The sequence below is a fragment of the Anser anser genome (genome assembly GCF_964211835.1).
Source record: "Anser anser genome assembly, chromosome: 3".
Taxonomy (NCBI): domain Eukaryota; kingdom Metazoa; phylum Chordata; class Aves; order Anseriformes; family Anatidae; genus Anser; species Anser anser.
In genome coordinates, this window is record NC_139722.1 from 65,606,156 (window position 1) to 65,623,459 (window position 17,304).

At 40.9% G+C, this 17,304-nt stretch overlaps 1 protein-coding gene across 6 annotated transcripts in view; it reads left to right on the forward strand.

Moving 5' to 3' along the window:
* Positions 1 to 17,304, forward strand: part of PHACTR2 (phosphatase and actin regulator 2) — a 144,672-nt gene that overhangs the window by 107,765 nt on the left and 19,603 nt on the right. For 4 of the 6 annotated variants that reach the window (XM_083828763.1, XM_083828765.1, XM_083828764.1 and 1 more), the window contains exons 5-8: positions 7,558 to 7,794; positions 11,464 to 12,013; positions 13,331 to 13,530; positions 15,314 to 15,470. In XM_083828763.1, coding sequence (XP_083684889.1) covers positions 7,558 to 7,794; positions 11,464 to 12,013; positions 13,331 to 13,530; positions 15,314 to 15,470 — 1,144 coding nt within the window. The remainder of the gene's footprint in view (positions 1 to 7,557; positions 7,795 to 11,463; positions 12,014 to 13,330; positions 13,531 to 15,313; positions 15,471 to 17,304) is intronic. The other 2 variants (XM_083828766.1, XM_083828767.1) reach the window with 1 other exon arrangement.

Consider the following 17,304-nt stretch of genomic DNA (forward strand, 5'->3'; position numbering starts at 1 on the left):
ATGAGCCGCGGAAACGGAGTGTCAACAGGGCAAATGATAGGCTCAGCCACACAGCACAGAAACAAATTAAGCAGAAGGGTGTAAAGAAGAAGCCTGAAAGCTGATCCCTGTGCTGCCAGACAACTCTACAAACCTTGCACCCCTCTGCTGCTTGTCAGCTTGCAGGTGCCTTTCATATTTGGGGAAAAAAATCCCTTTGGAAATTTCATAGTGTAACTATTACTGTTTGTAGTAATGATATGTCAATCATCCGAGTGGGATGTTTAAAAGGAAATTTCTCCTTCATGGCAGGATAATAAGAAGCTGGTGACAGTTTTACAAAAACAGGTAATTGAGTGATAAAACTTTGCAGAGGAGAAACCAGACTCTGGATCTTTTTTTCTAGATCATTTATTCATATTATACATGCACCGGCTTGAATTCTGAATTACTACTTTTTTTCCTGTTCTCACTAAAAGTCTCTAGTATCATTTGTCTTTTGCAGAAAACACAAAGTTAAACTGTAGCCTTTCTCTGTGAGCACCCTGGAAGGGATGCAGAGCAGCAAGTGGACAGGCAGCGTGCCAAAGTACCTGCTGGTTGTCTGGCCAGCAGTCTGGACCATGCTGTCATGCCAGGGCTGCTGACCTCTGGCACATCTGCAGCCCCTGCAGACTCCAGTGCTCCAGGTTCACAGTGGGGTATGGGCATCCCATATGGGATCCAAAGAGGCTTTCTGCCTCCTGTCCTCTACAACAGTGGTGGAGAAGAGCAAAAGCAACATCAGTAGAATAGATGTCAAAATTGTAGCTGTTGTAGGTACAGGGACATAGCATGATGATACAGCATACTTGCTGCACATTTTAAAACTCCTGGTACTGTGTCAGAGCTCCTTTTCTCCTCCTTATCCTCCCAGGATGTCTCTGGCATTCAGACATATCAGAGAACACTGAGTTTGTATCTGAGTTCTGTTTGTAATTTTTTTTTTTTTATCATGGGAAGCTAAATATATTTTCAAGATTCTGGTAGATAATTTCACATCTCATTGTTATCTTGGGGTTGAAGAAGTGAAAGGTTTGGTAACCATTAGTAAGATATGGCCTGGAAAAAAGTAAGAAGAAGTTTCATTTTGCATACCATCAGTCAGGTATGTGTGATAGAACTCTGATAAATAACTGCACTGCAGGAAGCCAGAGCTCCTTTGTGGGTGTTGTGGGAGACATGAAGCATAAGCTTCTGAAATGTTCCTATACCGTTTATAGCAGACCTGAGATCCTCTTAGGTTTTCTCATGTGTTTTCAGTGAAGGAAACAATTTGTCGTCCTGTTTCCAAATGAATTCATAGGATCCATGTGTATAATGCTTTTCCCCCACCAGATAACTCATCTTGAGAGCTAGCAGACGTTCAGGTCATAGTATGTTGGGTTCAGAGGTTCTTTCCCCTACACTTTATCAGCTGTCTCTTAACTCTGCCTTTAAATTTAATCTTTTGTTTTTCTGATGGATAAACAGAAAAGGAAAAAGGGAATCACAAGCTCTGGTCTTATGAGTATGCATACTTGCTGACCAGCACTCTAGTTTGCGTACAAGGGCATGTTCTTCAAACTAAAATTTTCTAGGTTCTTTTTCTCAGAGGTCTTTGCTTTATGTTGTCTTCCAGGGTCTTATACAGGAGCCTCTCAACAGGCTTCAAACCACTCACTGTGAGAGACAAAGCAGACTTTTCTCCCTCTTCTGTGTCTTGTTGGCTTCCTACAGCCCTGAGCTCTGTATATCATCGAATCATCTACGAGCACAATACATAAAAGTTGTGGTTTTTATTTTTTCTTGTTGTTTTGGTTTGGTTTTTGTGTTGTTTTTTTTTGCCTGGCTCAAAAGAATCTTCTTGTAGGTCTCAGTCCATCTGAGTTATTTGCTGGCTATAAACAGTTCTTCTAAGAATAGTATATCTTCTATTCATCACCTGAAGTATGTAAATGAGGCTGAATCCAAGTCTTCTTGAAAGGAAAGCTACTCTAGATAAAGCTCTGTTTGAGCAGAGACTGTTCGCTAAGTCAGCCAGGCTATCTCATGCCAGTAGGCTGACGTGAGAGGTGCAGGCTTTCACCCACATACGTTGAGTGGCAGAGGAAAGCTCCTAATTTGTAAAGCTGCCATTTTTATTATTTTTTTTTCATTTATAGAAAAGATATCCTAACTTGGCTCCAGGAGTAGGATTGTAGACAGGATTTTAGAAGACTAACCATTGAATTGTTTGAAAATATCTATACAAAAAGTATAAGGGAATGTAGAAACTAGCATGCCTGTTCACTTTCCAAGTCTCTGTAGAATAAGAAAAGATTGAAATATGCAGCTTAAAGTGAAGATGTTTTAGATATTCTGTCTTGATTTAATAGCTTACTTTTTACACCGCAGTTGGGTAGTTAGCAGTGTAAAATGATAGTCAGTGGATTTGGGTTGTTGTTTTTTTGTGTTTCCTTTTTTATCTTGGAACCAATGTGAAATATTTGAACATGGTTACTTTAAGTCAGATGTTACACCTGGCCCTTTCTCCCTTCTCCTTCTGATTTCTACATTGTCTCTGTTACAAGGCCTCTTGCACAGGGTGCTGTTGACATTGTACAGTAAGCAAGATCTGGAAGTCTGCAGATGTACAGATCTGCTCATCTGTCTTCAGGAAGGATGCATTCAAAACTGGAATTAATGCAGATAGGGCTGCTAGGAGCATCATGAGACAGCTGTTCTTGTTCAACCTAGCAAAACAGAGCCTTAGTCTGAGTGCATTCAATGAATGTGACAAGTTGGTATACAGCCAGGAGAGAGCATGGCTGAAGGACAATGCTGGCACAAGTAGAAAGGAATAAACAGTGGCTTTAAATACGTTTAGACTGGAAATTAAGGGAAGCTTTCTAACAATTAAAATGGGTGTTCTCTCAAACAGAATTTTAGTAGCAATAGCAGGAACAAAAAATGAAGCCGGTTAAATCTGAAGTTTTTGAAAGCATCTGAATGAGTTCACCACCTGCGTCAGCACAGTCAGTGAGTCCAAAAATGAGACAAAAGACACCTTGTGTTGTCTGTCGTCCCACGTTTCTGAACGACAACTTCCTGGGTTTTGATTAATCACAACACAGGTCTCTGCGTAGACTGGAAAGGAAACTCTCGATTCTCAAAACTTACTACAGGGATTTATTCTGCAAAAGGCAACAAATCATATGTTATTTCCAACTTCGATTTTATGTAGTGTTACTCCACTGAGTTATGCTCATCTTCCAGGAGAAGGGTGCTTTGCAGTGGATATAGATTACATGCTTGCATTGCAGCAGTATTGGTTCTCCATGAGCTATCTTTGTATCACTGCTCTATCTGGAAAAACAAAAGCGTCAGTACTGTATGACAAAATCCTGGGGTAAAAAAGCTTGGACCTTCAATTCCTTAGAAATTTACAAAAGTAAAGAAAACATACATGTATTATACAACCTGGTTATGTATGGTTTCCAAGACTATGTCAAGGATTGACACAGTTCTTCAGAACCACCATTTGGTCCACAGTTTACAAACGGTGCCACATTTAGCTTCCAATATAAGTCATTTGATATTCCAGTGAATAAGTGGATACTGCATGTTGGAATCTCTGAAAATCTTTGAGACTTGAAGGGTTCCTACAAGAGCTGCTGTACACTGAGTATTTTGTAATCCTGGCCATCATTTACGTGTTTGTATGAGAAAACAGCATTCTTAAAAGCCTGGCCTCCATCACAATTTCTGGGAACAAGAAAATCTGATCTCAAAGTGAGCTTTCTTGAAAATCTGGCCTTTGGAAAATTTGTTCCAAGCATAAACATATTATTGATCCAAATGCTTAATGAGATGTTAACATTTGCTTTGCTTTCCTATTAAAAATAATTTATGGGGAGATTGCTTTTACAGCAGACGTCTTGATGAAGGCAGAAGTGAATAAAAGATATTCCTATCTGATGGTCATTTGGAGACCTTTGGTTAAAAGTCCAGTTTGTGATGAACAGATCTGTAAACTAAGAAAAGAAACAACAATAAAAATACATCGCAGCTGGTACTGAGATACCTTGGGGATGGGCTTGAACAAATAGATGAACTGAGCTGATTCAGCTGGCTCCTTGATTTGGTAGTCACAACTGAGATGAGAAAGAACAGTCTTGAAGACCAAGGACCCATATTCAAGTAGAGTCATGCTAGGGAGGTACAATTACAACATAATTTTATCTTGAACCATTTACAGACATCAGACCATTCCTGTTGCTGTTCAAGAGCGTGCCAGTGTTTCATTATTAGCTGTTTGTATTACTGCATTACTCACACACAGACCAGGAATTTATTTTATGGTGTCTTACATAAGTACAGAAAAACACAGAAATGTCCCAGTGGACCTGCAGCAAAAGAGAGGACGCTGTGGTTAGACACCGAAAAACAAGAGGAGACTGCACCAGAATAACAAACACAATGCCAGCAGCTTAAAAATTGTCAGCTTTGGCATCATAATAGAGTGTAATGTAGGAGACGACAGTTGATAGGTATATTTGTGAATGTTGACAAGGAAGGCCTTCCAAACCTGAGGGCAGCAAAGGAAAATCAATGAAATACTGTCTGCTTCAACATATGGCTTGTTGGCAGCAAAAGCTAGCGTAATGGCCTAGTCAGGTGGGAGCTGGGAATCAGTGTCTCAAGAGTAAGTGAGAAACAACAGTTATGGCAGGATTGGACTAACGTTGAGGGCCATTGGGCTTGTATCTGATGAGATAAAAAGTGAAGCTAACAAAGTTAGTAAAGACAAAGATAATATGATAATATGACATGGTAAAAGCAATGGGAAGAGCAATTGTCTTTACCATGGCTTTCCTCGGGGATACGAGATGACTCGCTGGTCAAGGCCAAGAAAAGGGCATATACGGTGCAGTCAAGATTCCAAGGGAGCTGTAACTATCTGAGCAAATAGGGTTCTGCTGTGCAAAAAGAGTCTGCCAGCCTTTGGTATGATGTACATAACAGTATGGAAAGAACTGTCCTAGATAAAGTGATGATATCCCAGGGATGGTGAGGTATTTCAGTCAAAATCAATATTATATAAATTGCCAGTTTTAATCACAACTGAAGTCTGCAAGCAGGGACTTTGTTTTGAATGAACTGTTCTAATTTTGTTTTTCGTTTATAGCTTTTAGTTATTTTTCTACAGAACTGGAAATTATTGGTTGGGTGTCAATAAGATATTCTTACTTGCAACTAAGTAAAGATTTAGCCTTGTATTTTGTACTTTTTTTGCTAATACATAAGATAAATTCTGTGACACATTATTTAATCACTTATATAGTTGAATGTTAATTGACCAAGATTCTAAATAATTGCACTGCATTTCCTTAGAATATGGTGGAGTATTTCTTTTCAATAGGTTATTATTCTCTTCTAAAGATTTTTTGTATTAATATGACTGGAAGCAGAACACAGTGGCAATGTATAAATACACAAATTTGCAGTTGTTTCTTGTTAGTAAATGAAGTTTTAACATGCTGGACCCATAAGGAAAAGGTATATCAAGGAATGGTTTACACTTAAAATTATTTCTGATCATCATGCCCTTCAAAATTTTATCTTATCTTGCTATGTTTGTATAATGGAACTAAAGTTTTAAAATGTCCTGCTTTTTCAGAATTAAATCAGTTTTTCAACTTTGAATGAAGTTAAGTAGACTTTCTCAAGGAGATGCTGTTTGCTATAAAAGAGGAAAGCAAAATGTAACAAACATGTTTTTTTCTTCTTCCAAAGTCTTTCTCTGGTCCAGAAGAAAGAGGTAGGAGAACAAAGAGGTCATACAAGGATCTGTGCTCCAAAGAATCTGCTTGCTAGCTTTAAAACAATGGTTCTTGTACAACATTAGCAAAAACATTAGTCTATCATGTGATTATATGGGCTGGAAATAAAGGAGGAAGACACTGGACTGTTAGTCTTAATTCCTTTGGTTGTTAAAGAGACACGTGTGCATGTTTCTCTTAATATCTGCAGGTGATGCATTAGGTTCATATTAACAAGCCTTAAACTAGAGTTTGAAAAGGCTTTGTTTCTCAGATAAAGAATGTCATCATTGTCCAACACAATTTTTGTTTTTCATTTACTAATCTTAAAATGAAAAGATGCTGCTTGTCTCTTGGGAATCTTTCACAGAGGAAGGAAGAGGGTGGAGAATGGGCAGAAGATCCAGGAATGGCCACTTAATGTGTGTAAGAGTAAGGCTTTTGTAGGAACATACTTCAAGAAGTGAATTGGTTTCCTCTCGAGTGATTAAAAAAAAAAAAGAGATTGTTAGAAGTACTTTTGATATGTGCTTGGCTTCTTTGTTCCCTGACCATTGTAAATTATACTAACATGCAAGTAAAGCCCATATGATTTTGATGGTATGCTCTTGGTTTTATAAAATCCTTTTTCCAAAAGGCTTGGAAAGGCTATCTTGAGCCCAAATGGGCACAGAGCTGGTGTGATGGAATAAATAAAGATTCCCCTCTGACTACCAGCTACAGTCTAACAACTGTAGAGATTATATTGCAAAATTTTGTGCTGACTCTAAATGGCTAATCTACATTAGCGCTAGGAGTGCAGTTTTAAAGTGAATTTCCAGATCATCCCTGCTTACCATTCTTTGGTTTGCAGAGCACACAAACCAGGTTCCCTTTGAATGAAACTAAAACCAAAGTTGCATTCAGGGACTGGTGGTGCTCCCACCACATCTGGGTATGTGGTCTACAGAACTAGGCTGAAGCTAGTCCAAAGTAAGACCTCATGATGTGCACACAGTATGGACGTAGGGTCCTCAGTGTTACCTGTTTTCACTCTGCAGAGCCATTCCTACTGGACTACACAATGTAGATAAAGTCAGGATTTCCATGGGCTAAGTAACTGACAATTCTTAAAACTGCAGCCTTGTGGCAGTACTCGGAGAGCATGCAGGAGAGAAGAGCATTCCCATGGCAAATGACATCCTATTTTAATTTAGCTTCATCTCTTCCTGAAGAGTAGAAATACCCTGGGGAAGATACCCAAAATAAAGTTGCTGTTTCTCTGAGCAAGCACGCTGCAGCTTAGGAGAATGGGTTCCTGCAGGGGAAAATTTCAGCTGCATAGCCATATTTGAACCTGTGGCTGAGGGTATGGCCCTGTTCACATTCAGATTCACATGAATCTGAGTTTTATAGCCTGTTGATCTCAAGAGGACTGGAAAGAATCTAAGGGAATTTGTGAGAGGAGTAAATGGCATTTCCCGTGCTTTGTTTGCAGCCAGCAGTCTAGTTGGGGATGTTGGGAGTTAAGAAAGGTTCTTGGAGATCTAGAATAGGTGAGAATGAGAGAAGTGCCAGACAAAAGTCTTCAATGAGAAGGACTTGAGTGGAGACAGATGGCAATTTTTTTTTCTGAAGTAATACTTCAGAAGATGAAGAAGTCTCTGCTGATTCCCAAGAGCTCAAGCAGCAAAAAGTAGTCATTGTCAAGCTTGCTATTAAATGTATGTGGCGTATGTTTGTGTCAGTTGGCTTCTATTCACTTTCTTATCCATAGAGAGCACTACTGATCACTGCCCAGAAATACCGGCATCCCATGCTCCACCACTACCCAAGTCTAAGCCTAAATCTAAAAAAGCTCCGTTACCACCAAAAAATGCTATTGCTGCTTCCACCACCACCAGCCATAAGAGTAATGAAGCATCTCATGCTAAAAAAAAGGGAAAGGCTCCTGCTAAGCAGCCTCCTCTCCCACCTCCAAAGCCAACAAGTCACAGTGCAAATCGGGAAGCTGGTGAGTACTGCACAGGCCGTGCCTGTTGCAGTGGGTGCATGTGCATGGGGGTGCTTGACTTTGTCTGGTGAGAACTTCTGCTTTTGTAAATAGCAGTGCTACTAAAGAGCATGCCCCTGATGTTTTCAGCTAGCTTCCCACTGAGCTCTGGTTCTGCTGTCCGCAAATGACCCAGACATCAGATGAATCACTTCACTGTCTAATAAATGTATGCACAAAACCAAGCACAACAGAGACTATATTGAATTCCCAGGTGACATGTAAGTGTTGGTAATAAAACAACCCAGAGAACTGCCAAAGAATCAGCAGGGAAAAAGGTGACTTCTGAAACCAAATACATCTGAGTTGCCCCAAAGTAAAACTATTTTGGTTTTACTGTAACTTTCTGCTGGAAGTAACAACTATTCCAATTAATGTGACAAGATGAGAAGATTTCAAAGAGGTAAAGGATAAAACAAGGAAGACATCTTTAAAGATTGTTGAGTAGTGGTTGTTTTAACTGAGAAAAAAAATTAAAAAAAAAAATTAAAAAAAGAAGAATTATAAATCCTTAGAAATAGACAGACTTCCCTGAGCTTGTTGATAGCTTCTTGTGATTCTAAATATGCACTGAGAATGGAAAATGTCAGTCATCAGGCACATAATAGATGTTTTTATCACTGCACTTTTTATCCAAAATTCTGTAAAGATGCTAGATTATAGGTAGCTGTTCTAAGGTACTGATCTGGAGTTTGAGTGGTTGTAGTTTAGACAATGACCAAAAAGAAAACATTCAAATATAATTTGAGTGCGAGCAGTATTATGATGAATAGACTGTATATATATGTGCATTGGCCAACTTACACAAACCTTGTGTTTTCGATCCTCTTTCAGTCATTCAAAGCCTTTCAGTCACTCCAGTTTTCTCTCCAAGTATACTTCTTCATAACTTGTACATTTTGGCAAGTTTCGTATTTGAAGCACACAGAAGAGGATTGTTTGAAAACATTGCAAGACTGCTAAAGTTACAATAATAACTTTGCCATAAAATATCCATTAACTTGGTATTAACTGTCCCTATTACATCAATAGACCACAAGAATAAACATTTTGAAAACCCAGAACTTGCTGCTTGTATTTCACTTGCAGCTGGAAAACTCAGTTCCTCCCAGGTGAAGGAACCTAATAACAGCAGACCTTTCAGAAACAGAACAACCCATCAGATAGAGAAGTGCTTAGGCAAGTGGTTGGTAACAAGCTCTCAGGTATCTCAGTTCTTAAATTAAAACACATTCAAATTCCAGATTTGTCTTTTAGTAGCCTTGATGAAATTTCATGCAATACTTGAGACCATACAGCTATAAAATGTATCAATGTACCTCTTGTATAAAGTGGTACATTTTCTACTAGCAATTTCTTTCAGCATTAGGTACATTGTTTTCATTTTAAATAGGGGCAATGCTTAATAAAGAGAACTCATAGGGAGCAGTATTTAATACAAGAGGTTCATCAGATCCCCATGAAAGTGAACACGTGATGCAACCAGTGATCTAGTCCCATGAAGAAGAATAGGATTTGAGAAACTGAGGTTACTCAGGTGGTTTCCAAACTGAAACAGTATAGTTGGGAGAAAGGGGACATGAACGTAAGCATGTACTTTTGCCAAAAGGCAAATAATGGTCGTGAAATTTCTGTGCTTAATCAAAATTCAAATTTTCTACTGAAAAAGAGGCTTGACAGAAAGTTGTCAGGCAGCCCAGCTTAAAGCAACAATAGCAATAGCACTTCTGACCTGAGCGAAAGTGTGTGGGGGTGAATTTCTCTGGGAGAATTCTTTCAAGTTTTTGTATCTGATTGCAAGTCCAGGAGGGTTCTGAGAATAATGTAAGGTTTCATTCAATGGAAACATCTTCTGACGTTTTCCCAATGATAATTATAGTGCAGCTGTATATTTGTATTGTGCTGGAGTTCTTAAGTTTAAGCACATAACTGGTTTCGTTGGCTGGGGCCTGTGTTTAAGTGCTTTGCTGGATCAGAACCAGAGCCCTTTGTTAGTACCATCTACTTACTCACTGAGGTTTCTGCTAAATAATACACAGGTTGGAGCCACCATTTATTTCCACTGCAATTAGGAACTGCCGCCTGTAACATTTCTTTGTTTCCTTTTGATTTGCTGGTAAGTGAAGTCAGTTGGTGTGGCTGGTGACTGCAGTATCGGTAGATCCTGCGCCGTGCCCCGTACAGTTACCTCACGGCACAAAGAGGGACACTGATATGCCTGAAGCCATGAGTTCCTGCAAATTTTTCCAGATGTACTGAAAGCCGCACGGCTCTATAAATGTTTATAAACCATAACATTCTGCTGCAGGAGAGAACGGTATAATGTGTCTTTTGAATTATTTTCCATCTTCTTTGAGACTAAGAACAGCCACGCTGTGAAAGCTATTTTTGTATCGTGAGCTTATTATGGCCGGTATCTGTATTTTGATTCTATCCTAATCTGCTGGGGTTTTGTTTTTATTTAAATGCTTTAAGTAAAGTAGGCCTTTCAGCAGATTTTTATTACAGCTTTCTGTTTTACTCGGTAAGCTTAGCTTCAAGGCTGCTGTGTAGCTTTATAATGCTTTCATTTGTGCTCTTGAGGTTAATGTATTTTTACTGCAGCAGAAGTGTTTGAGTTGGATGCATTTTGATGAAGAGGACTGAATTTTAAGGCGGTTGTCAGTTTTATTGCTTTTAAAATGAAAGTCAGAATGCTGAAGCTCCCAGTCCAGATGATGCGTGCATCAACGCAGCAATCAGAAATGTGGCTGGGATGCACATGGGCATACCTTGCTAGCTGAACTCTCTTGCGAACCTGGGCACTGACTGGAGCCAAGGTGCAACCATATATGCTTCAATATAGTATCACAACAGCAGACAGCAACATCGCTGGCCAGCTTGTGCAGCTAGCGTCAAAATCTTGTGTCACCACATTTTCAAGGCTACTTGAGTTGGTCACTGTCAAGACAAAGAGCTCCAGTATATACAGAAGGCCTTCAGTGCCTCTTTCCTTCTGGAGATCATTTGTGCAGAATGAGATCAGTGGTTTCCAACTCTGTTTTATGGACATACCCATCTGGACTCAAAAGTACCTCTCATTTTACTGTCCCTCTGCTGCTTGCCATTAATTAGAAGCACACCACTTGCAAGAACATTGTGAAATGTAATTAACTGATGCCCTCAATGGTCCTGATGTTCATTGAAAGGTGTAAGGACATATTGTTCTCCTACTGCTCAGACCATAAAAATCACATAATAGAAAAGGTCAGACAATTTTCTTGGTCCAGTAGCATTTATTATTTTTTTTAACTAGGGCAAGAAACATTTTGGGAAAAAGTAGCGGATGATGTCCAGGCAACTTCTAATGGGCCAATTCAGAATGCTAGGATCAAAATCTCACCTATATCTAACATTGATCCCCTCCACTGATCTTCGACAAATATTTATCATTTCAGTTTTCCCATCTCTAAAGCTGAATTGTGAATTCCAGCATTTACTCATCTCAAGCATATAGATGGAGAACTATAGAAGTATCAAGTGTAGTTTTTTCATTTTTTGAAGTATCAGCATACAAGGCAATTCATGCAGAAAGGTGCAAAAAATGTATTGTTGCAAGACTGTAAAATGCTTTTTCTTTTCTTATTTTAGCTAGTTCTAGTTCCTCACATGCTAAAAAAACACCAGTCTCCAAGTCTTCTTCATCACCATCTCCTTCGTCCACATCATCTCATTCCAAAGCCTCTAAGGAGACTTCCAGCAAATCGGGCACATCAGGGACTCCCAGGGGCAAGAAAAAACCTGGGAAGCAGTCAGCCCCACGAACGGCACCAGATGGGGCAGCTTCTTCCCCCTCAGGTGCCACAGCCAGCAGGTTGGAAGCGAAGGCAGAAAAATCTGAGCCTGAGCAGCCTTCCATAGTAATTTCTGAAACAGAGGACGTAGACCAACGGAGCAAGCTGGTTGTACCCCCTCCTCCCACCACGGCTCCTCCTCCGCCTCCACCTCCTTTTCCTGCCGCAGCCGGTCAGCCCTCTGTCTCCTCAGATGCCCAAGATGCACCAGAGGGCTCGGTGGCGAGGCCATCGGTCCCTGGATCAGATACTAAACCTCTTCTCCAGGCTGAGCAAGGCACAGATGATAGCCTGAGCAGTACGGCCCAAGACGGCGGTCCAGATGCTAGTGGAGAAGACTCAAAAAGGTGAGATGGTCGTTGGTAAGTCATTGCTGTCATGGGTAAGTGGCAAAGCCTACAGGAACCCACATTTCTAGTGTTACCTTTGCAGAAAGGATGCTGTAGGCATGCTGACTGGTAATAATCTGTGTCCATTTCTTAGAGGCATCCCAGCACAATTTGTCCCTTGCCAGCATCTTTGAGCCATTTACCCATAATATTTAATGATTCCCCGTGACGGCATTTCTCATCACGTGTGACCTATATTGCTGCCTGGCTGAATACTGACCACTGCAGTCAACAGCTCAGCTAGCCACAGATAACACTTTTATTTCTCTCTCATAAAGGCAAGCAAGAAAGGATGCTGAATTATAAATGTGTTCTTTAAAAAGCAGACAAAAAACAGAAACGAAACCTTTTTTAGTGGTGAATATCGTTTAAAATCTCATTGATAAAGCTCTCAGTTCAGTAGCTGAATTCACTAGCAAACGTAATGACAGTTTTAGGCAACGGTTAGTAAATGTTTGGTTCTGCTACTGCCTAATAGCTTTTCTACGTCTCAGATATTATAAAATCTAGTCAAGAGCAAAGTCATAATTATATTTTTTTTTAAGCAAAATAGTTGGCAGCTAAAAAGTGACTGGCTTATTAATCTGTCTTTTCGCTGCCACAAGAACCAGTGTCTTTCATAACAATCCAAGAGGTTTTAGTCTAGATGCCAGTGACCGAGAGAATTTCCTTGAAATAGAGGGAGCCTTGCTGGTACATCCGTGCCAATGTTACATTCCTGTGCTGCTTCTCCCTTTGCTCTACCCTTCGTTTACACAAAGGATTTTCCCAAGGCAGAGGGCCCTCTGCTGCTGATTTCCATATTTATCAGTCATAGAAATGAATGTTTTGCACCCAACAGCAATAAAACTATATTTGCAGTAAATAGTCAGGCTTCTAGAAGAGGAAGCTTTGCAAGTCTGCCTGCTCTCTGACTGACTCCTCTCACCCCCAATTTTATGAGCTGTTTTTCTCCTCTCATTAGCTTTTATGTACTATTGGTCCCATCCCACAAGAAATAAACAGGAACAGCCATGTTTCTTCACAAAGGCTTTGCAGCCCATCTTTTTAGACTGTTTGCATCTTTCTTCATAACATACTTACCCATAAACAGATACATATACCCATGCACATATATATACATTGCATATATTTTGCATACATACAGTTTTAGAGAGAGAAGTTAGTTCAAGCAGCAGAACTTTTATTTTCATGCTTGCTTATGCAGTCTGTCTCCCATTCGTGTTCTCTACTGCTTGCGTTAATGTGACACCGTGTCTGCTTATGAATTCATAGCCTGGCTACCAAGGATGACCAAGAAGCGGAGGCACCTGACCAGACCCACTCTGAACCACTGGAGGAGGCTTCTGATGCTGCTGCCCCTGCTGAGAGTGAAAGCAGCAGAGAGAGCCACAGCAGCGACTCGGACTCTGATGGGCCGATACTGTACACAGATGATGACGATGACGACGATGATGATAATGCTAGTGCTGAAAGTAAGCCCCTAACAAGAAGAGGGTACTGGGAAGGGGTGGCCATCTTAGGGTATCTTTAATATGCATTTGTCCTGGGCTGGCTCAGAGAGCCTGCAAAGCTGCTGTGGTAGCCAGATTGCTAACTGGAGCTCACTGGTTGCGTGTAGTCCATGACTCCTACGCCCAGTGAGTTGTTGTGTAGATGACCCCATTAAGTTGTGGCCTGCAGCAGAGCAAAGACTTTGGGACAGAGCTGGAAACAAGCCTATCAGTCTGTGGGTGATTCTCTTCCAGGATGTGGTGCTACTGCAGGGCATCCCACTGACAAGTTGCAGACCACCCTTTGCACATTGTGTTATGTGACCATGCCTGACCCCTGTTAGTGCAGAGTAAAGAGAGCAGGATATGGCTGCGTGGCATGGCTTTAGATGATGTAGTGTTTTACCTAGTGGTAAATGAGAAATGAGTGTCCTTCTTCTCCCTTCCCAGACAATTGTGATCAAAAACCTGCTGGGACCCATGCAATGGTGGCACCAGATCAAGCATTGCATGGATGGGAGTGGAGGTGGGAGGAGCAGGTTCAGGAGAAGAGGGTTGAACAAGGCCTCCACGTTCGGGCATCAGCCCTAAGTTTTATTGATTGGGGCTCATACGTGTAGTGAATCTTTACCCTTAAAGCACCACTGTGGCTTTGAACTGACTTGCACTGGAGATCTTGTGGGAGTCAGGTGACTGGGGAGGTTGCTTCATGGCAGCTCTCAGCTGCTGCTTGAAACTGAGCCCCCAAAATGGCTCAAAATCATGTAGCCACCATTCCAGACTGCTGGTTACAGAGGAGCACACCCACCTCCAGGAGGACTGGCTCACACTGGACGCTGTCCTCAGCAGCTTCTGGAAGGCCCTGCAGGAGACCGAAGGGCAAGGCATGTAACAGCATGAACACTGGTGCAGCAGATGGTGAAGTGCCAGATAGCTTGAGACACTGAAGTCTTCTGCAGTTCTCCCTTTGGTCTGAATACCATCCAAAGTGGTAGCAACTAAAAATTCATCGATTCAGACAGCAGCAGTGTCTTAATAAGAAGTGAAATGGAAGCCTGTGACCTTAACAAACTGTCATACATCATAAAATCATGCCATCATAGGACATAGGTAGCCCTCTCTGTCAGAATAACGAGACAAGGGAAGTTGTTCCACAGCTGCCTGATGCTGACACAGGCAAAATGGTGTGTTTGTTGTCCCTACTGTATCTGCTTTATGGATAAAGAGATTGCTTCAGTGCCTGGGGCATCCTGCCTAGAATACTTTGCAAGTTCTCAGAGTATTTTTCATTTTATTCAACTATTTTTTTATTTTTATTTTTTACAAGCTAGTTAAAGATAGAAAGCAGTATACAAGAAACAAGTAGCATTACATTGGGAAAAAAAAAAATGAGGAGAAAGATGAAAGAACAAGACTTTGTTCTCATTTTCATTTAAAGTTTAAGAAAAAGAGCAGCATTTTGCTAACAGTACTAAGTAGGTAAATAAATCAGCCTATAATGTATCAGACTTCAAAGACACATAAATGTAGATTTGTCCTTGTAAAACTCCTCTGTCATTTTGGCTGTTAGCTTTTTCATGCAAGTCTTCCAACTTTTTATTGTTGTGAGCTGAGTTGAAACTATTTCCCTTTTGATGTTAATTAAAATTCTTCACCTGCATGTCAGAACAAGGCTGCTTTGGGGAGGTATTAAAGTCCTTACTCAGTTTGTGTTTGTAACCTAAGCATGAATGAACTAAATTTACCCTCCTCTTCCTTTCCTCAGGCTCTTTGGCAAGTAAAATTCGTCGTAGGGATACTCTTGCTATCAAACTTGGCAACAGACCATCTAAGAAAGAATTAGAAGACAAAAACATCTTGCAGTGCACATCTGAAGAGGAGAGGCAGGAAATCAGACATCAGATTGGAACAAAGCTAGTGAGGTATTAGTTGCAGTGTAAATGTGTTTTTACTGGGTGGAGGTGGAGGAAGATGGTGAATAACATTGGGTTCACATTTTAAATTCAGCCCAATATGCAGTGCAGGATCTTCACGGTAAAACAGTCTGGAAAATTGTATTTTAATTTCTCACAAAACTTTAAAATGTCAGTGTTAGATTTTTGTTCTGCTGGAGACAAACCTGAGAGCTTCAGAGGCTGAGGTTTTTTTTGTTTTGTTTTGGTTGTTTGGTTGTTTGTTTTTTTTTTTGCTTGTTTGTTTTATATAGGAATAAAAGTGACTCCAGAACAATCAGTACCATGGTTCAAGCTTTTCCTCATGTTGGTTAGCAGGGACTTGAACTTACGTGTCCCCCTCTCAGTCAGAGCTGTAGTTTCAGACTCATAAAGTATGCTTGTGCATGTTCTTCCCTTATGTTCTTTCCCACCCTTCTCCTGTTCTCTAAATGGTTAATTATTCATGTACTGGTGCCAACAAAAGAAATTGACAGAGACTGAATTTGTAGATCAGTAGTGTGCTCATCTCTGAGCATGTCTTTCTCATGCTCCTAACTGCTGTGGGACATAGATTACTTTCTGCTCCTGAACTTGAGAACATTGCATTAAAAAATAGTTTTCACTTTTATTTTTACAAACTTAAAAAAAAATCATCCAAAGTGTTAATTTTGGTTATAACAGTCTCTGAGAACAGACTACAATACATCTGGATTTTCCCAGGCCTGTCGTTGTTTCTCTTGTGCTCGGCAATGTCGTCCAGGCAGACTTGGAGGATGTCCTGTGTTTGTTAGATTTCCAGATACTGGGCAATGCAGCCAGTGCTACTCCAGTACAGAAGCCCAGCAGCCCGGCACCAGCACTTAGCACATGTGCTGAGGTGCTCCGTGAATTGCATGGCTAGCTAAGTAATTTATTTCATTCCCTAACTGTGAGAGGTATACATCTTTTTTTGTAGAGCCCAAAGGTCATTTTTCTCCTGCTAATAAAGAAGCCTGGTTGTTATCAGTGCTTTCCTAACCAAATTCCAGCTCTGGTAATCACATCCCGCTTATCTGTATTCCCTCTGGGGCTTACAGTGAACAAGCTGCTCTTTGATTCTTGCCCTCAGCTCTCCTGCCTGGCATTGCCAGTTCTGCCAGGCTGGCACCCTCACCACGCAGAGATGAAATAGATGTGCAAAGCTTATGGTGCCTGGTACAATGCCAGGTGCAATACCTGTGCTCAGGTATGAAATCACAGCCACGTTTATGGCATCTTCTTTTAAAATTCCTGATGTCGTGATCAGCACCTCAGAGCAGAGATCTGGTGGGAAAGTGTCTGAAGGCAGTGGAAGTCCTGTTCCCACAGCCCAGTGAGTGCTGGGTCAGGAACTTCCTGCAGCATGGGGTTGGTCACTCCTTTCAAACCTCCTCACAATCCGAAAATCACATGAACACAACGGAAACTTTGTACATAATGAGACCTGGAGCTGTTAAAAAAACAAAAGGTCTGATGCTGAAGCAGTTCTTTCCCAGAAATGATCCCCCCATAGTGTAGCTGGAAACCAGTCTCTCCATCACAGTGTTTTTTCTCCATTCCTTACCAGAAAGTCCCTGTTTGAGTCAAAACTCAGCTCTCCAGTCCCATTCGATGGCCACAAGCACCCAAGCACCCTCCGCACCATCCTCTTTGTCTCCAGGTGTCACAGAAATGCTAAGCGTTGTTTGGATCAGGTGGCTTTCATGAGGCCACAAATGGTCTGTAGTGAGCTGGGGGGGGTTGCTGGGCAGAGGGGATTTCCAACTGTTAAGACATCTGCAACATCAATTTTACTGCTGAAATT